At 42.7% G+C, this 27,303-nt stretch overlaps 1 protein-coding gene across 1 annotated transcript in view; it reads right to left on the bottom strand.

The window, feature by feature from the left end:
* The window catches only part of KIF18B (kinesin family member 18B), a 59,450-nt gene that overhangs the window by 16,464 nt on the left and 15,683 nt on the right, over positions 1–27,303 (bottom strand). Inside the window, exons 5-10 of the mRNA XM_066607908.1 lie at positions 25,891–26,001; positions 24,547–24,744; positions 23,041–23,217; positions 21,713–21,787; positions 21,527–21,636; positions 4,261–4,372 (exon numbers count right to left, since the gene is read on the bottom strand). Of these exons, the coding sequence (XP_066464005.1) occupies positions 4,261–4,372; positions 21,527–21,636; positions 21,713–21,787; positions 23,041–23,217; positions 24,547–24,744; positions 25,891–26,001 (783 nt within the window). The remainder of the gene's footprint in view (positions 1–4,260; positions 4,373–21,526; positions 21,637–21,712; positions 21,788–23,040; positions 23,218–24,546; positions 24,745–25,890; positions 26,002–27,303) is intronic.

The raw sequence follows: 27,303 nt of genomic DNA, 5'->3' as shown, positions 1-27,303 counted from the left end.
AGTGTAGCGTGCTCTGCTACGCCGTTTCCGTAGCTCTTAGGCCTGCTTCATACGGGCGACACAGCATTGCCGTGAGAAAAACACAGCGATATCACAGCGCTGGTCCGTGCGATATCATTGCGTCTTCTCGTGGCAATACCACGACTTTGTAGCATTAGTCACAGCCATTCATCGAGCACTGACTGGGATTGGCTAAGAGTCAGCCAATCACAGCCAGCGCTTCCAGAAGGCTGGGATTTTTCAATCTCCGGCCAGAAGCTGAAGAACAGAAGCAGTGCGGGGACCCGGGGAGAAGCTGCGGCGGCGAGCACTCCTAAGGTGATGTATGTGTTTTTTTTTAAATTTTTTCCCTGCAGCTAGGGCTTCGATTTGGCTTTGACAGTAGGATTTCCTACTGTCAAAGTTGCATCGCACCGTATGAAAATCCTGTGTTCGTGTGATGCAACAGAGAGGAAGGCTCCATTGGGAAACATGGGCTACAAAAACCTTGAGTCGTGGGCATATCGCCGGACCCACAAGGTTTTTGTTTCGGGTTGTTGCATGCTACAAAACATCGTATGTGTGAAGGAACCCATAGGAAAGCATGGACTTCACATACATGCGATTTGTAGCATTGTAGCAACGTGACAAAAATCACGTGACTGTTGCCCGTGTGAAGTAGGTCGTATTCACTTCAATAGGAACTACACAAACAGCACTGCGCTGAAGCCCTTGGCTCTTGCTGACAGGTGATTGGAAACAGAAGGCCAAATTTCCTATCCTGGTCATGAAAAGCCAAGACGAGAACACCCCTTTAAATTTTAATACCGTGTTTCCCCGAAAATAAGACAGTGTCTTATATTAATTTTTGTTCAAAAAGGTTTAACTTTTTTTTTTTTTTTTTTAACACGTATAGCTGCCTGGACACTATTTAAATTGACTTTTTAAATTAACTGTTAGCAGGGCTTAATTTTGGAGAAGGGCTTATATTTCAAGCATCCTCAAAAAGCCTGAAAAATCATTTTGCATCCTCAAAAATTCTGGAAAATCATGTTATGTCTTATTTTCAGGGAAACAGGGTATTATACACATACATACACACAGTGATACAATAACCACACGTCAGTTAGGTTAGGAAGGACTTAAAAGGGAACCTCAACAACTATAATCACTATAAAAGTTAGGGTACTTTAGGGTACTACATCAACTAGTTTAGTTGATGTGGAGTCCGGTGATCCTCTTAATACTCACCCGGTCTCCCGTTCCTGCAGTGTCCCCCGGCAAAGTAAGCATGCGCACAGCCAGTGTGACTTTTCAGAAGACCTGTGAGCGCATTCTCATTCATCTCTATGAGCGTGCGTGAGCAAAGCCTTCTGAAAAGTCATACTCATTGAGCCCACTCTGACTATGCCAGGTGACCCCACAGGTACGGGGACTGGACAAGTATGAAAGAAAAAAAAAAAAAAGAAAAAATTGTTGCCTGGACTCCACATAACTATAAGCACAATACCTTCGCTTATGGTGCTTATACATGGTGACCGGTTCCCTTTAACGATAAAATGCAGTCAAAAAATGACCTTCTGATACAAGCAAGTAGATCACAAATGGTGAAATCTGAATTCAGGTTTTCATTTTAAGTGATAAGCTATGTTTTTTTTCTTTTAGTGTGACAGTGCCAGGAATAAGCAATGAGTTATATCACAATTCTGTAACCTGTCTTACGGAAATATTTAAGCCCCACCGGAGGCCAAGAAGAATCCAGGGAGATTTGGCCAGTCCAAGACAAGCTGCATTACTTTCTGCAGTAGATATTCCAACTGTCATTTAATATGCAGACAGTCTATAACCATTTGTAATACAGCAATTGTTTTTTTAATGTCCGATTATATGAAAAACATTACTTTCTGTCTGAAGCGGTTACTGTGCAGCCGTAGACAGGCGATACGTGGACTGGCACACACCACAAACCAGTGGGATTGTAGTGCCCTATAAATCAGGGAGCCGAGCAGCCCGACAACTCCCACACTCTACATAAATGTATCCACACGTTCACCAGAATTCCTACGTGTCTCACGGCGCTCGCACTGTAATTTGTGTGCAGAGCAAGACTAAAGCCGACATACACAAATAGCACTGACAAGGAGCGGACGCAGCAGCCAAGTCCTTAGCCGGGTCATCGATCTTGTACCTGTACTTCCTATCCTGCCCCATGCCAGAAATAACAGATGAAACAGCAGCGGGGATATTGCTAAACCAGACTTTAGGTAGAGGGTCTGCAAGGTGCAGAAATTAGTTCAAAACTTTCTTCTGTAGGCCAGGGGAAAATAGAACACATGAATTAATTCTGTCGCCACCAATTTACCAGGGGCCTCACAGCATTGCCAGCTTTCTCTGGAGTCTGAAAAAGAACAGTTATGTCCATGAAGGGTTAATGCAGAGCGGCCGCTCTCAGCTCTCCTGCAGGGTCCCCAACGCTTCTTTTTCAGAAGAACAGCGGAAATTTGTAATACACTTCAGAACACTGGTTTGGGGGGCTGCATTGTGGGTGCCAACTTCTTAAACCATTATAGATGGCATTTCACAAGACATCTGTGTAAGGTGTGCTGCATAAAACCTTCATATCATTGTGGTAACTGCAATAGGTGGTATGTTAAAAAGAAAAAAAATATATATATACAAATTTTTGTTTATTGCACCCTGGTGGCCAATCTAGTGAACTACACCAACTGCAATATGTCAACAGACCAATGAGAAGCCGTCAAATTCCCTCTTTCTATAGGACAAATCAAGATGATGGGGGCAAAATGGGAATCTTTTTTTGTCTCTTCTGTAATGTTTGATTGATTTGACATGCAACCCAACCTATTGCAGTTACTACAACGATATACTTTTTAAAGTTTAAAAATGTGTTCTATTATTTACATTTTTAAAACATTTACAAGAGATCACACAGGTTTATGCTGCTTATTGTTTCCAGTATCAAACACTAAATGGATCATCTGATGCAATTTTTTTTGCACATCTCTGTATATGTGCCAATTGCATGGTAACCAACTGCTTGGACTCCTAACAATCCGCTGTAATCTGTACATAAACCCAGCAGCAAGTGCTCTATTCCCTTGCAGCGCCTTCACAGCAAAAATGAAGAATTACATAGTTCTCATTAAATGTATAGCCTGTTTGTGTAATACACGGATATACTGGGTCCTCCAGAGCGCCATTTGTAGCGGTTCTCCATTCTGGAGTCCTGGATTGAGACTTTGAAAAGGAGCTCTCTAAAATCAGATAGGCCCTTTAAGGGCGCAGTGTTTTTCAACACTTGCAAAAAAAATGCCATAAATTTAAAGCACCTTTTGTGTTTTTTCTCTCTAATTTTGTTATATTTGCAGCATGCATTTTATGGCATTTTTCAAGTCCAATTGAGAAGCCTATGGAAAAAAATATCCAGAAAAAAAGGCACCATACTGAGAGCATGTTGCATTTAACCCATACACAGACAGCTGTTGCGAGGTTTTGCGCATCATCAGTGTGCAGTAGGTTTTTGGCTTATCTGGTGAGAGGCCTGTGACGTGGGTCAGAAGGGGTGTCGTGTCTTCTTAAGGAGAGCACCCAAAAAGTGTGTGGAGACACCTAGGGAATGCTGCCATCCAATAGGTGGCACTGAAGAGGTAGTAATTCTATCTTCCTTATTTGCATAAATTACCCAGAGGAGCTTGCATGGCCTTATAAATCTCCTCACTGACCTTTTAGGTGTCCCCACACTCCTTTTGGGTGCTCTCTTTCGGGAGAGACTATGCCATCCCCCTACCCACTCACACCCTATGTGCCTCCACACACTTTTTGGGTGCTCTCCTTTAAGGAGTCACAATACCACTCCTGACCTAAGAGCTGTAGTAACATATCCAATGCATATGGCATGATTTTGGACAACATTTTTATACACAAAGCAACTGGGACACCCAAAATCAACACTTGGAGGCCAAAATTTTCATGGAGTTTAAACAAAATTAAGGCTTGTCTAGTGCTGTATATATTGTAGTCATATTCACCAAGATACTCAGTATATTCCTTATTGATAATATAGCAACCTCATGTTATACAGTTTTATGAACTAAAAATGTAAGTGTGGGTCAGCTGCTAAGCGTAATCATCATCCATCCCCTAAAAGGTCCATGACTATGGTCCCACTGGTCTGGTCAGCATCAGCTGAAGGCACAGATCGTCATCTGCTCACACAACACCCACCTCTACATAATGCAGATACACGGGAAGCCATTTTACCTGATAATCCTTCTTCTTGGAATGTCGCTTGTAATGTAAACGCTGTAAAGACAACTCACTCGAGGATTGCAGTGGCTTCTTAAGACCTTGCTCTGAACTTGATGTATGTAAACTGGGAATTGAAAAAAAAACGACAATAGAAAGTCACAAAATAGATAAAATATGCATCCCAAAGTAAGTCATCTAAAAAAATAAAGCCAAGCACATCTTGAAAACATATGTTTAGAGAGAATAAAATCCATGTACAATACATATACTGATAGGACTGCACTACCATCTACGAGAGCAGTGCATTGGGGGAGATAGCCTTTAATATAAAGAATTGATAACCTACGTACACTTTTACAGCCAAGAAAGGCATCCAGGCCCCTCTTGAACTCATTTAGCCAGTTCGCCATCACCACATTCTCAGGCAGAGAATTTCATAGTCCCACTGCTCTTACAGTAAAGAACCCCCCTTCTATGTCAGTGTAGAAACTTTCTTTCCTCTAGACCAGATGTGCAAAACCTGTGGTCCGTGGCCCATGATACCATTCTGTGCAGTCCGTAGCTACCTCTGTGCCTGCTGACTGCTCACATACTATATATTTTTCATGTCAGAAAGAAGAGGAATGGTTTGTAAATTGTGAGTCTGCCATGTTCTGGCAGAATGGGAATCTCCTGACCCATGTGTGTCATTCCAGAAAGGTGGTCTTGCATGTGTGTGGCCACTTTTACTGTAGTTTATGGGAGTAATGAAACACTTGGTTAGCGCAGCAACTCCTAATCTACAACGGAGAGAGATGCCCAATTGTGAGCAAAAGAGAAGGAGATTCCCACTCTCCCGATAGGCGAGACCCCAGGAAGTGGAGACGGCACCTATCAGATATTTATGGAATATTATTTTGATATGTCCAGGAAATAGATACATGACAGGAGGGATCTCTGTATTAACCCCCGATAGTTTATCTATAGTTCTCTTACTGTGCCCCTCAGCGGTAATTTTTTTACCCAAATAACGTATTTTGATAACCTTTCTGGGTTTTGTAGTTCGCCAGCTCATTTATTACTTTAGTGGCTTTTGAACCCGCTCAAGTTTCAATATGTCCAAAACTGTACACAATATTCCATGTGTGGTTGGACAAGTGGCTCGTAAAAGAGGAAGAACAAAGTTCTCATCTTGTGCACATTTGTCCCATTTGATGCATACCACAATATTATTTACCATGGCAGCAGCTGCCGCCTGACACTGGCTGCTCCAATTAAGTTTATTGTCAATTGAAAATCTCAGTCTTTTACCATGTCACCCAGTTTTACCCCACATCTTTCCATTTAGTGAGTAATCCTGACATGCATTTTCCCTCCCCATATGCAGATGCCCAAATCTATGGTTACAGACTACAAACAAACTACTTGTACCTATTCTACAGTCATATGTTACTCCCTTCCTAGTGTCTTCTCCTCTTGACTCTGACCTCTCCTTTACCCCTCATATCCAATCTCTGGCCCAAACATGCACCTTAGAAATATTGCTAAAATACGTCCGTTCCTCACCACGGACATGCTAAAGACACTCGTGGTCGCCCTCATCCACTCCCGGCTTGACTACTGCAACTCGCTACTCATCAGCCTCCCCCGCATTAGACTCGCTCCACTCCAATCCATACTAAATGCAGCATCAAGGCTCATTTTTCTATCCAGTCGTTACTCCGACTCCTCTGCATTATGCCAGTCGCTGCATTGGCTGCCCATCCACTGCAGAACTAAATTTAAACTCCTCTACCTCACTCACAAAGCTCTGCATGGCGCTGCGCCAGCATACATGGCCTCCCTCCTGTCAGTACGCCACCCAGCCCGCTCACTCCGATCCGCTAACACACTCAGACTAAACACCCCTCTAATACGAACCTCATATGCTCGCCTCCAGGACTTCACCAGAGCAGCACCGATCCTCTGGAACGCTCTACCCCAAGGCATCCGGACAATTCCCAATGCACAAAATTTCAGACGGGCCTTAAAAACGCACCTCTTCAGGGAAGCATACCAAATCTCCTGACCTAGTCCCTCGCCCCTCCCTATGGTGCCCCACCCTGTTTGCCTTCTAATAATTGATCTGCACATGAAATTTCCTATTGCCTGTGTTCCCCAACCCCTGCACCTCCTGTACCACCCCCAACCCATTTGTGTCTAACCCAATGTATCTCACATTGTAATTGTTGTATTGTTTTGCATTTTTCCCATGCCTGAAAGCGCTGCGGAATAAGTTGGTGCTATACAAATAAAGATTATTATTAGATTATTGTTCACTTGCACACAGCTGGAAGTGAATATATAAGTACAGTAAAGCGGCCTTAAGGTACCTTTACACGGGACTGTTGGGTGCAAAAGGGCCCGACAGTCAACCCATCGACTATCACTCGTGCTCACCATATTTCCATAAAGTCTGTCCTCTGTTCAGGACCCCAGTATGAATGCTGACCCATTGGAAACAGCGAGGTTGGGGTAAGACTGCACTGGTGAAAAATTTTACTGTTGCTACGGGTGAAACATGAAGATGCAACTCTATAGCGTTCTGAGTATTTTCTCCTATAAAAGGTGAGGGGAGACATGTCGCCACCTATCAATAACATCCAGGGATGATAAAGAAAAAACTAAGCATCTGTGAAGCGAGATAAGCCCTCTAGGACTTCTCAAAATGTCCATTAAATGGATATAAAGAGATAGACAGGCTAGATGACCCACACGGACTGCTCCTAAACAGGTCACCCCATGTTCTGTCCAGAATTGCGAATCCCGCAAATTCAGTAACTGATGTCATGGAGGCTTATTCCACAGTGAAGTTTCAGCTATGTTAACTTTAAACTGTGGCAGAGTTTTAGCATATTGCCAGACCTATAGATGCAACACCAGCCACAAGGGCATTTGGGGCTTTTCTAGCACAGGCCAAAGGGTATGTCAACTCAGAACCTGGAGTAAATGATGCTCAGCATTAGTTCCTCATTCACCATTCATGATTGCCTATTGGATGGCAGCATTCCTTCAAATCAATGTACGACTTTTTAACAAGTCTGTAAAACAATAATTGGCAATAGGAAGCCAAGCCAGAAAACCATACACAGACAGTCGTTTTGGAGTTTTGCCCATCATCAGTGTGCAGTAGGTTTCTGACTTGGCTGGTGAGAAGCCTGAGACGTGAGTACGGAGAAGTGTGGTCTCTCCTTAAGGAAAGCACCCAGTGTGTGGAGACACCTAGGGAATGAGCGAGTCGGGGGAATTGTTCCATCTTCCTTATTTGTATAAATTACCTAGAGGAGGATGCACGGCCATATAAGTCTCCTTACTTAGCTTTTAGGTGTCTCAACACCCCTTCTGGGTGCTCTCCTTGGGGAGAGACTATGCCATCTCTTGACACACTCACCCCCCATAGGGGTCTCCACACTTTTTGGGTGCTTTCCTCAAGGAGAGACGACACCCCTCTTGACCCATATCCATGAGCGAACATATCTTAGCTGTGTGGACAAACAGGACTGTAAAATATCCGATAGGAAGGCTCCTGCCTGGTCTTTTGGACGCTGTAAAATATATAGTTTAAGCTTGGATCAAGCATTTCCCCAAATAAAGGGGAGTATTAATGAATTGAGTAAATTAAAGAAAGATTTGGGAACTGGTAAACCCTCATGCTGCAAGGGATATAAACACTTTTGCAGGCAGAATTAATAAAATGTAAAAGACAGCGACAGCAATTTAGTTTACATATTTCAGTCATAGAGACCCAGAGGAAGTCCTTGGGATTATGATGCCTGAGTATTTAACCCCTTAATGTCCCACGGCCCAGTGTAAAAGGCAAGGATAGCTGAATGATAGCAAATATTCAGGTAATAATTGCCCCATGTAAAAGGTACCTTGAAGGCCCATCTACACCTAACGATTGTAGCTCGAAATTCGCTCTAACAAACAAATGTGCACGATAAGCGTTACAAACCGCAATTGGTTTCCGATCCTGTGCATGAAAGATCCTTTTTTCCATAGCATGCAATGGAGGGACACCAACTTCGGATTCCGCAGCAAAAATCCGCCTGTGTGCAAGAGGCCTTAAGCAGATATTTTAAGCAATTATTTTTTTTCTTACCAGAACATCCCTTTAAATCTAATTAAAAAATAAATAAATAATATATATATATAAAAAAAATTTTTTTTTTTTCTGTGAACTTCCTTAAAAGTGGAAATTTTTAAAAGTAGAAGGGCCTCTGGTAAATATATATATAAAAAATTTTTATTTATTAATCTCCTCCACAGATGTTTCTAGCCAGTGAAGAGTACACTAGTACTAGTACACTACATAAGAAACGTATGTGAGGGGAACAGGCGAACACCTGAAAAAAAGGTCAGTATTCCCACTCCATGAACTAATTCCAAGAGTAAAAACATCTGGACCCATCTGAAGCATGTACCAATCATTTCATGCTGATACCAAAATCAACAGCTGCACTTTACACTACTACTACTACTACTAGCAGAAAAGCAAAAAAAAAAAAAACACAAAAAACACAAACAGGAATACGAACCACACAGCACTAATATAAAATATAAATTCTTTATTAGGGGTATATTAAAAAACATAAATGGGCTAACACACAAACAGAAAAAAAAATATATAAACCAAAAAAGTCAGTTATTTTTTGGTATATCACTGGCCTCCACTCAAAGACCGGATATGTGTGTGGGGCCAGATAGCAGATCAGTGCTACAGGTAAGTGATAGAAAGAACTTAGTCACTTCCAAAACTGGTAAAGATCATGCAGCATCAAGATTTGGAGGTAAGATGCTCCTCCAACTTGATATTGAGATGCTGCAGTGATCCACCAGAGTGATTGCTGTCTTAGACAGTATCCAACATAGGGACGTGTCAGTATCTCAAACTCTTTGGCATCAATCACTGGCAAAGAGAAAGAGTTTTCCCTATAATAAGGATTTTTCACAGTCGGACACTCATAGTCAGAGTGTTAGAATGAATTGTGCTCGACGCGTTTCCCCACAATGGAAAATTGTGGTTCATCAGGAGCTCAGATGGATTCGACAGGCATTCGTATAGCACTGTTTGTAGTAATGAATTAGCAAACAATTTTTTAAAATGAAGTCAGATGGTACAGATAGTGCAGTGACTTAGAGGCAATCTGTACGATTGCTCAGTATCTCAGATGCATAGAAGCAAAATTGCGTATTCAGGCATCAACTAAAGAAATACACGTGCACTCCCAGCATTAGTATGCAGAGTATGGTCTCTATGCTTGATCTTAGTTGATGGGAGCTTATCAGTAGGAGGTCTGAGAGATATTGGCTCAATATATTATGAAAACTGCAGCCAAAGTATAGGCTCCCTGGGTAACAGAGCTATAAAGCTGAAAATCTGGATGCAGCATCAGCTTGGCAGTTTAAATAATAGCCCAGTGTCATCAGGACTGTCTCGTCTAGATGATATAACGGAGATAAGGGGAGGATGTTAGGTATATAGGAGGTGGTCACCATATGAGTGTGGCCGCCTCTATAACCAAAATAGACTTCAGACCCAGGCTGAAACTATAGGCTTAATTTTAAATAGTATAAAGAGTCTCCCTGCATGCTACCAGATATAGAGCAGCAGCAGGTTTCTCTGATCTACTCCTTCCTACAGAAGATAGCTGTTATGCCTATGCATCAAAAAGTCAAAAAGCACCAAAAATAAATAAATAAATAAAGAGGTAAAGCCTGTGGCTCTGATGGTGAGCCACAGGGGTAATGCAGGAGTGTATGTGTCAGCCTCTCATATACTGATTACTGGACCGCCTTGATGGGAGGAGAGTAATAGGTGAGCCAATCAGCGGCTCACAAAAATAAAGGGGACCCAACTATGCAAATATCCATGCTGCAGCTCTAATCAGAGTGTTTAAGATGAGAATCCACAGTTGCAACATGCTTATCAGCATATTGCCGGCAAGGGGGTTAGATAGACCAGTGCATAGCGGTGTCTGATTGCTCACCGCTATGCCAGATTATTCAGAAATTATGCTAGTAGCTCCTACCAGCATAGGAGGCTACTGCACATGTGTGTGATGTCATCACATGGTCACGTGATCGCCAGAATGGTCACGTGATCGCCAGGAAGGTCCTGGTGGCAACAGAGATGGAATGCAAGCCCTATATGAACCGGAGGGCAACCACAGCGACCTGAGCCAGGATTAAAAATTTAGAGCTGCTGAATAAAGGTGTATTTGCAATGTCTGTACTTTCCTTTATATATTATTGTTTGTAAAGGACAATTATAGATGGTACCCATTATGAAGATGTTCTTTCAGGTAAATATACACATCCAGTAGTATATAATGGTACTCAAATGCAGAATAAATATGATGCCACACAAATAAATGTTTAGATGATCTAATATCAAATATGTACACCATAATAGGAAATACAGGCTGAAGGAGAACATGGAACGGTCTATTCGGAGGAGAACATATTAATAGATCTTATCCGGGGAAAAAAAAAAGCACAAATGCTGTTCGAATTAATCCAGGAAACAATTAAAGCATAGACTTTCATTGAGGCCAAGTGGATTCAGACTGTTCATACGAAAAATCCATGCCGCTTCTTTTTGTAACAGCCGCTGGTCCACATTTCCCCTTCTCCCATGTGTGCGTAACAATTCTATGCCTTGAAATTTTAGCGTATTTGCATCACCATTATGCGTTGACCAAATATGGTCCGCTAAAGGTGTAGATTCTCGTCTTTCTATGTTTCCTATGTGGCCAAGTATCCTGCGCCGGAACTGCTGTATCGTCTTCCCTATGTAGTTTTTTGGGCAGGGGCAGGTGGCCATGTAAATGATATTACGAGTCTTGCAGTTAATAAAGTCTTGGCACTGGAAAGTCTGGTTGGAAACAGCACACGTGAAAGAATTAGCTTTTAGAATGAAGGGGCAAGCGGCACAGGTATGGCATGGAAAAGTGCCCACTGGTCTGTTTTGACCTAACCAGGTCAGTCTGGATTCGTCAGGATGTAAATGACTTTTGACCAGATGATCTTTTAAATTGTGGCCTCGTCTGTAAGTGATGCATGGTTTCATAGGTATGTGATCTCTGATATCCGGATCATTTTTGAGAATGTCCCAATAATGAGATACAATCTCTCGTATCTGCACCGAAGCTGTATCAAAGGTGCCTATCACTCGTGGAGAATGTTCAACAGCCCGTACTCGTGGTGTTAGTAATGGAGTGCGAGGCTGTTGAGATGCATATTGATAGGCTTTCATGACTACGTCCTCAGGGTACCCCCTTGTTGTAAAGCGTTTCATTAGTTTTTTACTTTCTTGGAAGAAGGAAGCTTCATCTGAACAATTGCGGCGTAGACGAAGGAACTGGCCCTTAGGAATACCGCGTTTCAAGGGTGTAGGATGGTAACTCTGCCAGCCCAATAGACTATTGGTAGCAGTCTGCTTCCGGTGCAAAGTTGACGAGATGGTGCCATCCTCGTTCTTAGAGATCCGAAGATCAAGGAAGGGTAATGATGTCGGGTGGATGTCACTAGTGACACGTAGGTTTAAAGTGTTCACATTTAGTGCATCCACGAAGGTCTCCAAGGATGAGGGAGTCCCCTTCCATAGAACGAGGATGTCGTCTATATAGCGTAACCAGAGGATGATATTGTCGGACCAGAGTGGATTATTGTAAATGACCCTTTCCTCCCACCAGCCCAGGTACAGATTAGCATAAGATGGGGCACATGGCGTCCCCATCGCTGTACCCCTGAGCTGGTGGAAGTACTCGGAGTCAAACACAAAATAATTGTGCTTCAAGATGAATTCCAGTAGGTCAACGACACACTGGTTGTGGCTATTGTAATGTGCACCCCTTTGTTGGAGAAAGGAAGACACTGCTGTCAAACCGCCGTCATGAGGGATGGAGCTGTACAATGCTTCGATGTCTAGTGATGCTAAGATGACATCGGGTTCGATTGTAATGCCATCAAGAATACGCAGGACGTCCATCGTATCTCTAACATACGATCTCAATGAGAGAACGTATGGGCGCAAGATCTTATCAATGTAAATGCTAACATTCTGGGTGAGATTGTTTACCCCCGATACGATAGGACGTCCCTTGATAGGGTTAGTACCCTTATGCACCTTTGGCAGTGCATAAAACGTAGCGATGGTTGGAGTTGGAGGGTACATAAAGCAGTATTCATTGGTATCAATATTCCCAGCAGCCAGTTCCCGTTGTAAAAGATCACGCAGTAGGACCAAAAATGAATTTGTTGGGTCATATGAGAGAGTACCATAGGTGGAGGGATCATTCAAAAGTCGGCGGCACATGTCAATATATTGTGATCTATTAAGAATCACAATATTGCCGCCTTTATCAGCTGGCTTTATAATAATCGCAGAATTTTTTTCGAGATTTTTGAGTGCCTTAGTTTCCCCTTGTGTCAGATTGGAATGTGGACCTAAAGAGGTTTTCAAGGTTTTAAGATCGTTTTTTACCAATCTCTCGAAGATGTCTATTTCCGGACTATGCAGTGCCGGGGGATTGTATCTACAGGAAGGTTTAAGGTCCGTAAAAGGACCCATGCCTTCAATTCTCATATTCTCATTCTCGAGATCCTGCAGAATCTGAAGGCCCTGAAGATCTGCCAAATCCAGGCCCATTGCTCTGAGTCGTTCTTTATCTTTGATGGCAAAAAATTTTTTCCATCTTAGTTTGCGGGTGAAGAGGGAGATGTCCTTCGTCCACACGAACGGGTTAAAACGGGTCGTGGGGACGAAGGACAGCCCCCTCTCCAACAGGCCCAGCTCCTGTGATGTAAGATTATAATCAGACAAGTTGACAACTTGCAACTTGTCTTCAATGGGAATTAGGTCCGTCTCAGATATGGGTAACATGTTCGAGTCCGTTCCTGTGCAGTCTCTATGGTCCGGATGAGAGGTTGGGGGAAGAAGCAGAGTAGAGGATGTCAGGGGGGGGGGGGCGGCCCTTCGCGTCTCCCCCTCAAAAAATATTGGGAGATGGGAGGCTCTGCGAAAACCGTTTCCTGCGGTTTTCGACCGCGACCTTTATTGCGAGGTTGGAAACGTGTTTTGAAACTACGTGATGTTGAACGACTAGAAGGAAGTGACTCGCTCTCTGAGAAATCTGAAGAGCTAAATTCAGTTTCAGATCTGCCTACGATGTTGGTATAGGCTCGATTATCCTTGAAGTCAAGGAGATCTCGACTGAACTGTGTATGTTTACGATCTTTAATTTGGATCGTAAATTTTTCAATATTCAGATGTAAAGTTTTTTCTTTTGTTAAATACTCAGGATCTGCGCTAAAAGTTTTCGCTCTTTCTATATGTTCTTCTAGTTTTTTCTGGTTTGTTTCAAGTGTAGATTTTTCTTCATCTAATAAAAGATTGATAAGCCTTAGAGATGTTAGAGTAGATTCATCTTCCCATTTTTTGAGGAATGTAGGATTTTGGAGACGTTTGGGTGGTAAAATCGGGTTTCGTAGGCCCCTGGGGACAATACGATGCTCAATATATTTCTGTAGACCCTGTACCTCCCACCAATTTCTTATATATTCGCGATATGAAAATGTGAGATCTTTGAAACACTTTTCAATGGAATGATTCTGGTATGTGGACCTAAATTCACCCTCCGAAAAGATGCAACTCTATAGCGTTCTGAGTATTTTCTCCTATAAAAGGTGAGGGGAGACATGTCGCCACCTATCAATAACATCCAGGGATGATAAAGAAAAAACTAAGCATCTGTGAAGCGAGATAAGCCCTCTAGGACTTCTCAAAATGTCCATTAAATGGATATAAAGAGATAGACAGGCTAGATGACCCACACGGACTGCTCCTAAACAGGTCACCCCATGTTCTGTCCAGAATTGCGAATCCCGCAAATTCAGTAACTGATGTCATGGAGGCTTATTCCACAGTGAAGTTTCAGCTATGTTAACTTTAAACTGTGGCAGAGTTTTAGCATATTGCCAGACCTATAGATGCAACACCAGCCACAAGGGCATTTGGGGCTTTTCTAGCACAGGCCAAAGGGTATGTCAACTCAGAACCTGGAGTAAATGATGCTCAGCATTAGTTCCTCATTCACCATTCATGATTGCCTATTGGATGGCAGCATTCCTTCAAATCAATGTACGACTTTTTAACAAGTCTGTAAAACAATAATTGGCAATAGGAAGCCAAGCCAGAAAACCATACACAGACAGTCGTTTTGGAGTTTTGCCCATCATCAGTGTGCAGTAGGTTTCTGACTTGGCTGGTGAGAAGCCTGAGACGTGAGTACGGAGAAGTGTGGTCTCTCCTTAAGGAAAGCACCCAGTGTGTGGAGACACCTAGGGAATGAGCGAGTCGGGGGAATTGTTCCATCTTCCTTATTTGTATAAATTACCTAGAGGAGGATGCACGGCCATATAAGTCTCCTTACTTAGCTTTTAGGTGTCTCAACACCCCTTCTGGGTGCTCTCCTTGGGGAGAGACTATGCCATCTCTTGACACACTCACCCCCCATAGGGGTCTCCACACTTTTTGGGTGCTTTCCTCAAGGAGAGACGACACCCCTCTTGACCCATATCCATGAGCGAACATATCTTAGCTGTGTGGACAAACAGGACTGTAAAATATCCGATAGGAAGGCTCCTGCCTGGTCTTTTGGACGCTGTAAAATATATAGTTTAAGCTTGGATCAAGCATTTCCCCAAATAAAGGGGAGTATTAATGAATTGAGTAAATTAAAGAAAGATTTGGGAACTGGTAAACCCTCATGCTGCAAGGGATATAAACACTTTTGCAGGCAGAATTAATAAAATGTAAAAGACAGCGACAGCAATTTAGTTTACATATTTCAGTCATAGAGACCCAGAGGAAGTCCTTGGGATTATGATGCCTGAGTATTTAACCCCTTAATGTCCCACGGCCCAGTGTAAAAGGCAAGGATAGCTGAATGATAGCAAATATTCAGGTAATAATTGCCCCATGTAAAAGGTACCTTGAAGGCCCATCTACACCTAACGATTGTAGCTCGAAATTCGCTCTAACAAACAAATGTGCACGATAAGCGTTACAAACCGCAATTGGTTTCCGATCCTGTGCATGAAAGATCCTTTTTTCCATAGCATGCAATGGAGGGACACCAACTTCGGATTCCGCAGCAAAAATCCGCCTGTGTGCAAGAGGCCTTAAGCAGATATTTTAAGCAATTAAATTTTTTCTTACCAGAACATCCCTTTAAATCTAATTAAAAAATAAATAAATAATATATATATATAAAAAAAATTTTTTTTTTTTCTGTGAACTTCCTTAAAAGTGGAAATTTTTAAAAGTAGAAGGGCCTCTGGTAAATATATATATAAAAAATTTTTATTTATTAATCTCCTCCACAGATGTTTCTAGCCAGTGAAGAGTACACTAGTACTAGTACACTACATAAGAAACGTATGTGAGGGGAACAAGCGAACACCTGAAAAAAAGGTCAGTATTCCCACTCCATGAACTAATTCCAAGAGTAAAAACATCTGGACCCATCTGAAGCATGTACCAATCATTTCATGCTGATACCAAAATCAACAGCTGCACTTTACACTACTACTACTACTACTAGCAGAAAAGCAAAAAAAAAAAAACACAAAAAACACAAACAGGAATACGAACCACACAGCACTAATATATATCAAGTAAAGTTAGTAATCATACACCGTCCATCTCAACAATACAAATAGCAAAAGGTTGACCGACAAACAGCGGAGGGGGCAAGTGATGATATGTTCATCTTGCTACATTATTAGGTAGCTTAACAACTTCCAAATAACAGCATAAACAACTCAATGTGCAGCCTCAGTTATGAAAGAAACTTCAAAAAACCATTACCCCCAGCCAGACACATTTTAAGATGGGCATGAAAGGGGGAGAGCCATATTAGCCAGCTGGGAATCTACTTTCCATGAAATAACTGAAATTAAAAAAGCCAATCTAAAATGATTTTTTATAAAAAGAACAAAGCAAATTGCTAAGCACCCCCTGCTTACACTGATTTTTATTTTATACATTTTTCTCTTTTTTTGTTGTTTTACTTGTTCCAGATTCTATGTTAATGGCCAGAAATAAAAGGGAGAGAACATAACTTAAAGGAGAAATGTTTCCGAAGCCCTGCAGCTGATGCATATGTAACACATTTCAGCTAAATGGTCCCAGATCCCATGAGCAGAACGTTACTGTCATTAACAGGAACAATGGATTGGATAGGAGCGTGGTGTTGAGTACAAACATGTGAGCGGCGGACAAGATAACTAATACTGACAACGCAACTACTGTGGACAGCAGGACATGATGGACTCGGCCGAGAGATATACCTGATGCTGCAACTTCCATAAAGGAGTGTCAGTCATTGTATCTGTGTATTGTTGGATACGCTTTGCTGCGCGCCACACAGACAGGGCCACTTTATGCATGGGTATAAGTCTTGATGATTTTGTAAACTCTGGATGATCCAAAAACCCAATTAGATTCCGACCCTCTACCCCATCAGCTAGGTAATGATCTGTGATTGGCATCTCTTCCCCAGTGAACCAATCCCTGAGATTACGTAACTGTCCCGCTATGTAATACACTTTAAAGATGGAGAACGCCATTCCGGCTTGGTTTTTAGGTCGTTGTAGTGTAGTGAGTTTAAGTTTGGAGCGAGACGGGCCCCAAACAAATCTAATACCAAGAGAGATTAGAGTTTGGAAGAAACTTTCTGGAACTTTAACAAACATATGTTGTAACGAATATAAACATTTAGGTTGGATTACCATCTTAATAAGGTTTACACGACCTGCCACGGATATAGGTAATTTCGACCAGGCCTTTAGTTTCGTTTTTATTAGGTTTTGCAGCGGACGTATAGTTTCAGCTATAGTATTTTTATGGTCTTGCACTATATTAATTCCTAAATACTTGAATTTGGTTACTTCCAATAGACCACAGGCTGACACATCAGAAATTGTGGTCAAGTTTTAGGCTGCATACATTATTGCCGATTTGGACCAGTTTATATAGAGTCCAGAAAAAGAGTTTATTATCTCAAGGGCTTGTGAGAAGGAAGGATCTGGGTTACGGAGGAAAAGAAACATATCATCTGCATATATACCAACTTTGCTCTCTCTACCCCTCCAACTCACTCCCGTAACCGCAGGGGTATTGCGCAAACGGATGGCCAGTGCCTCTATTGCTATTGCAAAGGGCGGGTGACAAAGGACATCCCTGACACGTCCCCCGTGACAATGGAAAGTTTGCCGAAGGTATACTGTTTACTATAACGTTAGCTGTGGGGGACTATATATTTTTATTTTATGCTATAATTTATTGTTACTTTTTTTTTTTTTAAACATCTATGTGCCCCATAACGTCATATAAGAAACATTTTTTTTTTCATCTCTGCATCCATTGGAGCCCAAATTACAAGGGAAAACATCCCTCTAGCATGATAGTAGTCACTTTCAGGGCTGGTCAGGGTCTGCTAGGACCCTGCAGCTCTGACATGCTGGTGATAGCCGGGTCCCATGCAGGAAACGACAGTGCACTGAGCGCTATGTAGTCTGTAAAAGAAGGCAGAAACAGTTAAAAACAGGTTTTTTTTCCAACTGAGAACCCCAGCTCCTCATGCTAGATTGCAGGAGCTTTAATCCCACACTATAAATTTACTATCGGCTGGGATTAAAGCTCAGGACCAAGCATCTTATATTTAGGGCACTTGGCCCTTAATAGGTTGAAGGGGGTTATACTAAGATACACTTATCACAACTGAGACCCCCACAGATCCTGAGTCTAGAGGTCCCATGTTCCCCTTTTCTAGTTACTGTACTGATCTTCTCCCACCCACAGTGACATCAGCTGTTGCTCGATTCATTTCAATGCAGCTAATGGAAATAGCCAAGCGCTTGTATTCTGCCATCTCCTATTGAAAATACATGGAGCGGCCATAGCTTTATTCAAATTCCTTGTCATTGTGAGGGTGCAGTGAGAAGGACAGGGGGGGGGGGGGGGACCCCCATTCTTGGGATTGGTGGAGGTCTCAGCGGTGACTTTAAGTGTATCTTGATACAACCCCTTTAATGGCCATAATTAACACTAACTGCTAGAACAGGTTAAAGGGGCTTTCTGTAGTTATAACTGGTTGAAAAGTTCTGCAACTTTCTAAAACACTTTATGTATCAAATCTTCAGTAACTTGTAGGCCACTAAATGGACAATTCTTGTTCACATCCAGAGGCTGAAGACCTGCAAATGTCATGTGCAGCTAACACAGGGAAAATGCATGTTATAACAGGGCTGACACACAAGCCATGCACCACGCTATACTAGGCTATCCCCCACAGGTACTATTGAACCAAACTAAGATCACTATAGGGTTTTATGATATCCGACCAAACTAAAGGGATAGAGAAATTGTGGTTGTAATATGGAAACTACAATAAGACAGTATTACAACCATCTAAACCTGCCTATAAAGTCAATGGGCCAGACACCGTTACAAGCTACAAACCCTGTGTCCAGTTCAATCCCACAGTCATGAGCCTATATGCCCTTGCATCTACAGATACTAGAAAAGGAGACAGATGGAAGTAGGCAATATAGGATTATGCATAATTATGCACAGCCTTTGCAGTCTGTAAACACGGAGACACATGTTCGCATAGGAATTGCATGCTCTTTTTCTTAGATGCACTTAGCAATAATGAATGCTTGCTCAAGTGTGCCTTTTAATTTTATTTGCTCCATTTTCATATAAAACATTCCATTTTATAAAAAGAACTAGCGTACCCGTCGCACGTTGCTGCGAAGACAGACATACATACATACTTCGTTTTTATATATCTAGATGACGGCAGCAGCGACCACTGAGGTTTTGTAGGCCGCTGCTTCCCCCTTCCAGGCTGAATAAAATAGCCGTTGTGTGAGAATCGCTGGGGGGGGGGGGGGGAGACATTCTTACTGCTGGGAGAATTGCTGGGGGGGGATGGGAGACATTCTGACTGCTGGGATAATCGCTGGGGGGGGGGATGGGAGACATTCTGACTGCTGGGAGAATCGCTGGGGGGGGGGATGGGAGACATTCTGACTGCTGGGAGAATCGCTGGCGGGGGAGCGGAGGCATGACTGCTGGGAGAATCGTTGGGGGGAGGGGGGCATGGTGACTGCCAAGAAAATCTCTGTGGGGGAAGGGGGGCATGATGACTGCCAGGAGAACCGCTGGGGGGGGAGCCATTATGACTGCTGGGGGAACCACTTGGGGGGAGGGGGGCATTATTATTGCTGGCGGACAGCTGGGGGTGGCATTGTGACTGCTGGTGGACCACTGGGGGGGGGGTATTATGACTGCTGGGGGACCGCTGGGGTATGTCACTCTTATTACTAATGGGGGGAGTGTCACTATTATTACTGCTGTGGGATGTCACTATTATCGCTGGGGTGAAGGTGTCACTATTACCGCTTGGGTATGTGTACATGTGGCAGAAATGGGCAGGGCTCTTTCAGAATAGACCGGGTGCAGATTTTGACTGCTTTTTAGATGCGGAAATGCTGCAGAATTTTCCACAGAAATCTCCGCTGAGGACATTCTGCAGTATTTCCGCGTCCAAAAAGCAGTCAGAATCTGCACCCGGTCTATTCTGAAACAGCCTTGTCCTTTTTAGAACGACGGGGGTAAAATCATACGTTGTGATAAGCCCCGCCCCCTGACGTGTTGGCACTTTGCGATACATAAGTGGGTTTTGGGTTGTAGTTTGGGCACTCGGTCCCTAAAAGGTTCGCCATCACTGGCCGAGTACATGTTTGCCCACTTCCAACTCCAATGGAGACTGACTGTAAATGGCTGGCATGCTCTAGTATTTATGGTTTCAAGCTGTACGTGTCATTGCATGCAGTCTATCTATCTATCTATCTATCAGGGTTATTGCATACAGTCTATCTATCTATCTATCTATGACATCAGGAAATGAGAGAATTAGATTTTGTAGGCCGCTGCTTCCCCCTTGCGGGCTGAATAAAATAGCCGTTGGGTGGAACATACAATTTATCCGGCTGCTGTGGCTTCTTAGGAAGATATCCTAGTACTTGTTTACCCACTTCCAACTCCAATGGTAATTGGCTGGCGTGCTCTAGTGGTTCCAAGCTGTACGTGTCATAATAGAGCCTTAATGACATCACAATGCAGCTTTATAGAACATGTTGGGGCATGTTCAAGGGCGTCCGATGTTGATGACATCAGTGATGACATCACAATAGCAGGTGGCTTACTTATTCGATCTACGTGGGGGGGGGGCGTAACTTTCGACGACGCTCGCGCGCCATTTATCGTAGGATATTTGTACTATGCCTATAATCTTCCCAGGAGTGTACTTAACAACTTCCCAAAGTTTCATGGCGATCGGATGAATGGTGTAGTAGCGCATAAAGGACAAACAGACACGCACGCACGCAGACACGCACGCACGCAGACAGACATACATTCAATTTTATATATATAGATTCTATATGACTATATTAAAAAGGGAACCTGTCAGCAACAATAAAGCCATAATCTAAGTTATGGTGCTTGTAGTTTAAGCGATGGGAGCTGTTTCTCATACTCGCCCGGTTCCCTATTCCTGTGGTGGTCCCCTGGCAAAGTCAGCTCACCTGCAGCTTGACTATCTGTCATAGAGATGACTAGGACATGCACACACAGAAAAAGTCAAGCCGCTGGCATGTGCCGACTTTGCCGTGTGACAATGCTGGAATGAGGGACTGGGTGAGTATGAGACACAGTTCCCCAGATTCCCCATTCCCTCACCTTTCAGCCCCGTAAACAGGTTAAAGGCATTCTGTCATCACCTTTGAGTCCCACAAAAATCACAGAGCCAAATGTTCCATTACTGAGCTTTGCAGTGGGCTGCAGCAAACTGTACACAGGCTGCTGCAGCAGCCTGTAAACATTAGGTCTAAGCGGATACCAAGAGCTGTCAGCAGATGACATACGGAGAGAGATTAGCATTAGCTGCTTTATTATTTTTACAATTGCGGAAAACATTTTTTAAAAAAAGCATAATAATTTAACTGACAATTAATTCTAAGTTGTACCTGCAGTTAAAAAACCATGGGACAAATATGTCCATTTGTCTTCAAAAGGGTTCTAAAACCCTATATTGGAAAGTACCTTTTGGAAGAAAAAAAAAAAAAAAAGTACCTATATAGACCCGAGAATGACTCCCAGGCATGTATATAGGTATATTACCTGGGGGATTTCCTCAGCACAGGGCTGTGGCACAGAGATGAGGTTTCTGTGGTGTCTTGGTTGGATCCCTTTACTTCATAGTAGTGCAGTTTAGCCTTTAGTTCAGCCACCTATTCAATGCAAAGACAACACTTCAGGACTGGCTGCTGGCGGGGTATCTGGAGTTTAGCCATGTATGACACTCACCTCAGCTTTCAATTCCTCACACACGGCAGCGTATTTGCTGATATGACAGTCCAAATTGATCACATTGCTCTTCAGCTATATAACAATAAGAGAAAGTCAAATAATTTAAGGCCAAGAAAAGAAGAACGGATTGTCTGACACTATTCCTTTCCATTTTTACAAGGCAAATATTATATACACACACAAGGCAATTTAACCCCTTCACTAGGCAAGCATGGCCCTGCTGAAGGCACTTGTGTGTTATGTGCCATACATAGGACCACTAGATCTCATACAGTGTACTGGATACATGGTTACATGACCACTGCTCGGAGTATTCTCTCCAAGGTCAGTGTTTAGAGCATTTGCTCAGGAGTGTAGGGCCCTTTAATGGAAACTTGTCATTTTCCCTCTTGTTACAAGCATCAATGAGCAGAAAATGTATGAAGGCAGCTTTTCATATCGGCTTGTGAGCTTATCTACTGTTCTCTGCCAAAAGATACTCTTTGCAATGTAAATGGCCATGACCACACAGTGAAGAGCAACTGGAGCGGTCCATGAGCAGGCCTGCAGCAGTGGTTGTCAGTGTCACAGCGCCCCCTCTTTCAGCTACTGGTTCTGGTAAAAGGGGTTGATTAAGATCAGAACAACACAACTGCTTTCTTGCAAAAGCAGCGTTACACTTGTCCATACGTTGTATCTAGTACTGCTCATCCACTGATGTGAATGGGGCTGAGCTGCAATAAAGCAGGCATTTTGGCAAGGAAACACACATGCTTTTCTGAACTTTAATGCTATGTAGTGACTAATAGTAATATTTATAATGCTGGTATTAAATGGCTATTAAAAGTCTGCATTTTAATGTCCATATAACCACCGCAAGACTCAGACTGTGCTGCGGTTATACCGAACCTGAAGGGCGCACTATAGAACAGTGTTCCCCCAACTCCAGTCCTCAGGGACCCCCAACAGGTCAGGTTTTCTGGATTTTCTCAGTATTGCACAGGTGATGTAATTATTGTCAGTGCCTCAGACATTGCCACAGGTCTTCTTACTATAGGAGATTCTGAAAATGTGACCTGTTAGGGGGGTCTTGAGGACTGGAGTTGGGGGAAATACTGCTATAGAATCTCATGATGATCCGTTCCTGCGCCGCTCTCTTTTATCGGCTTCCTTTTGCCTGTAGAGCTGTCATCAGGGTTTTTCTAGGAGTCACACATGCCCAGGGCTTTTTCAGGTAGTTCATAATCTATCCCACAATTATATGGCAGCACAGGTTTTCAAACACTGCACGACTTCGTTCTGTATACGGAAACTGGAAGCACTTAATAGGTAGAATGGGTACTCACCGCCAGTTTTATATCTTTGGCCCGATTGGCATATTTAAGCGTGTTGTAAGTGTCATCATACGTTAGACATGAGGGGCTGACTGCTGCAATCATCACGGTCCTACAGTTGCCTCCAATGGAGTCTTTCAGAAGCCGGGTGAGTTTACTGTCTCTATAGGGGATGTGAGTCTTCTTGTTCTACAATAAAAAGAATGTAAATTAGATATACTGGGGAGACCAAGATGAGCGGAAAGAAAAAGTAAACAACCACATTCACTTTAATGAGATCATAGGGTTACACGACTTAATGACCAGACAATTTTTAGCAAGTTTTATACATGTGGTGGTTTAACAATTTCTAATTTGTTGAGCTACCAAAATAATGTTTGCGGGGTTTTCTGTGATCACACAGTTTTTTTTTTAAATACCTTTTTTTAGTTTTATAATAAGTGATATATTTTTAAACAGATTTTAGTGTTTAAAAAAAAAAAAAAAAAAAAAAAGTAAATTCTATGCATGTATTTTTCTAACGCCTCACCGCTACAGCCAGTTTGGACCTTTATGATGCAGTGTGGGTTTTTTTCTGTTGATGTTGCTATTTGAGGAGTGTTTTTCTTAATGGAATGATATTTATGTAAGGACAGCATTTTGGGGTTTTGTTTACATATATTATACATAAACGTAAAGCTCAAACCTTTGCATGAGCTGGATGTTTCTGCAGTATTAGGGCTTATTCAGACAGGCGTATGTCGGTCAGGTTTTCACGCCTGGCCGATATACGCTGTCCCTCTCTGCAAGGACCTGGCCAGGAGCTAGTGCATGGAGCTCCCGCCCCCTCTGCCTACTCATCGCCACTATTTGCAATGGGGGCAGAACAGGTCGGGGCTCAGTTCAGCTCTGTCTTGCCAACTCCCATTGCTGGCTATGGACAAGGGGCAGGCAGGGGGGGCTTAGCTCCACCCCACCCACTCCCATTGCAAACTACTTGGACGTCCTAGCGGTGTGATGCCACTGATCAGTAAGTGGTAGCATATCCTAGTGACAGAACATCTTTAAAGACTAAAATGAATGACCTACCTATGTATGCCAGCCAAAAACAGATTGTGAAGTCTAAATAGCAATTTATCTACATTGGAGGAAGAAGAAAGTAGGAAATATTTAGAGAGTAATCGTTTGTATGGGAGATCTCCAAACATAATTCTTGGGAGTTCTAACTCCTGAAGGAAATAAGTAATGACAAACAAGAACCATGTGTTACAAATGATGTTATGTTGTCCCTTTAGTTGTGGAACATCCCAACGTAAACACAAAGAATCTGTGCGAAGTGTCCGAGTGGTCTACGCAAGGAAAAGATTACTTCTTGTTTGTTCTGTGCCCAGGAAATGCAGATTAAATTAATACACAACAGACAATGAGGGCTTTTCATGAGGCTCAAAACATAACAAGATACTAATCAGTCATTGTGCTCACATGAAAAGAATCCGAGTGCAGCACCAAAGGCATGTAAATTCAAAGGACAGTGGGTACCTTGGCATCAGCTAGTGCATTAATGACATTTATAAGTGCCAACAGGGAACGATTGATGTTGGCGCCCTCTCGAAGGCGCTCGCCTTTGGCGTTTGTGGATGATGCCCGCTCTGACCCAGCTAAATCAATAAGGCTCATTTTAGCCATGCGAATGTCCTGGATAATACTGGCCATACGATCTTGCTGCTTGACATAAATCTACAAGAGAAAATGATGACAAGGTTTCCTTATTGTTGACTTGAATTCCACACCATGTTTATGGTGCAACATCTGTATTCTGGTTATAAACTAAAAACATACCCCAAGTAGTCTGATCCTGCAGTCACACTGCCATCTATATGTCCGCTACGTCTTACTTACATTTGGTAGGTTAGAAAGAAGTAGGAGATGGAAGGGAGTATGACAGCAGGATCAGACTACACAGGAGATCGTTTGTAGTCTGTTACCATGGAGATCTGCACGGGAACTGTAGACACAAAACAGTTTTCATTTCATTTTTTTTTTTAGTCACTTGTATTGCCTTATTGAAGCAAAAGTAGACCATCATATTCGGATATTGTTACTTTGTAGTAGTGAAAAGCACACACAAGACTGCCACACTCCTGGATACCATGAAAAGGTATAAGTTAAGAATTGTATACAGCTGAATCTTTTTGTATATTGTATGTGGGGAGGGAGGAGAAATGAAAAAAATTAAAAATAAAAAGTCCAACAATCAATATCTTCAATTGTATGCCCTAAACATGTTCATACTGGTATTGTGTGTCACTACAAACTGCCAGACTGAGTGCTGCTATATCCCTAGCAACTGAGGCCACCGGGTTTTTTGGGGGAAGGGGGGATGTAGTCTGCCCATAATCCATCATATAGCTTTGAGACCATGTGACTGATCACATGACGACGACATCACCACATGTCCTGGCAGCACACCAGCTAGGTTTGTGTAAATTTGTGAGGTGTCGTTTATTGGAGTCTCCACACAGGTGTACAGATGTCTGGCAGAAATGTATTGGCTACTTTGAAGTGAACAGTGGATCACTATGCAGAGACCTGGCTGTGGGGAGAGTCACTGAGCATGTGTGTCCACCAGCACTTACCTCAGTGGACATGCACATTGCTATACACTTTGAATGCCAGGTGGGGCTATGCTGTTAAGTAAATATCACAAATTCACTAGATCATTGTTATTGTTTTTCCTGTTGATATAAATGGAAAATATTCTTCATTTTGTTCTGCAATAATATATTATTGGAGAACATAATATACAATAATTAATCTATATACAATAATAGGACGATGAATGCTTGAACAAACGCTTTAAAAAAAATAAAAATAAAAATTTACCTGGAAAACAGCATGTGATCGGGATGACGTTGCATTAGCGTCTGTTGGATGCTGTGTCCGGTTCAGGTTACCATTAGCCAACATTTGCAGTAACTGCTTAGCAGAGTTGGGCTTAGGATGTAATGGACACAATTTATTAGCATATAATTCAGTTTCTTGTCGATTGATTTTTGTGACATAACAATGCTTTCATATAATAGACATTAAAGGGGTTGTCCCGCGCCGAAACGGGTTTTTTTTTTTTTTTTCAACCCCCCCCCCCCCCCCCCCCGTTCGGCGCGAGACAACCCCGATGCAGGGACTTTAAAAAAAAACAGCACAGCGCTTACCTGAATCCCCGCGCTCCGGTGACTTCTTACTTACCGGTTGAAGATGGCCGCCGGGATCTTCTCCCTCCGTGGACCGCAGCTCTTCTGTGCGGTCCATTGCCGATTCCAGCCTCCTGATTGGCTGGAATCGGCACGTGACGGGGCGGAGCTACACGGAGCCCCATTGAGAAGACAAGAAGACCCGGACTGCGCAAGTGCGTCTAATTTGGCCATTAGACGGCGAAAATTAGACGGCAACCATGGAGACGAGGACGCTAGCAACGGAGCAGGTAAGTGAATAACTTTTTATAACTTCTGTATGGCTCATAATTAATGCACAATGTACATTACAAAGTGCATTATTATGGCCATACAGAAGTGTATAGACCCACTTGCTGCCGCGGGACAACCCCTTTAAGCCTATGGAAATCTTCTAGTAGAGAAAATAAATAAACACATATTTTACCAAGTCCCTGCATAAAAAAAGATGATGCACTAATCTGTTTTTTTCCCCACTGAGATTTCCATCTCATGCATTTAGAAAGCCTCATACTTGTCTTGCGGGCATTTCCTGTCTAAGTTTCAGGGGCATTCCCAGCACTGAAAAGCTATCTCTCTCATGAAAGTGCACAAGCTCAGCAGTCCCTCTCTTCTCCTCTTTCAGAGGCTGTGTAACATAACCACGCCCACTAAATACTACACAGCTATTTCTACATCCTCTGAGTAGCTGCTGGTCCGTTAACCCTTCACTGCTGATAAAAGAGGAAAAGTCAATAGGGGTAAATTACAGCACTTTGTAATGGTAGTTTTCTCCGCTCTGCACTGCTCCACCATCCCCTAGGATTGTTATACACCCTTCCGTAATAGCTCGGTGGAAAGGTAGTGAATGCACATTCACAACAGGGGAGGAGTCAGTTTACTCTGACTGACAGAATTTGCTATGTTTTCAGTCCTCCAGTCTACATTGCCTTGGAAAACAATGCAGGTACAGAAATCAAACAATCAGTATTTTTTAATGAAAACGTTACAAAAGTCTTCATTTTCACATTCAAAAAAAAAAAGGGGGAGGTCTACATAGCCTTTAAGAGGTTTTCGCCCCTTTTTT

The sequence above is a fragment of the Eleutherodactylus coqui genome, chromosome 6 (assembly GCF_035609145.1).
Source record: "Eleutherodactylus coqui strain aEleCoq1 chromosome 6, aEleCoq1.hap1, whole genome shotgun sequence".
NCBI lineage: Eukaryota > Metazoa > Chordata > Amphibia > Anura > Eleutherodactylidae > Eleutherodactylus > Eleutherodactylus coqui.
The sequence above is the reverse complement of the archived record's forward strand: the minus strand, read 5'-3'. Positions and strand labels throughout refer to the sequence as shown.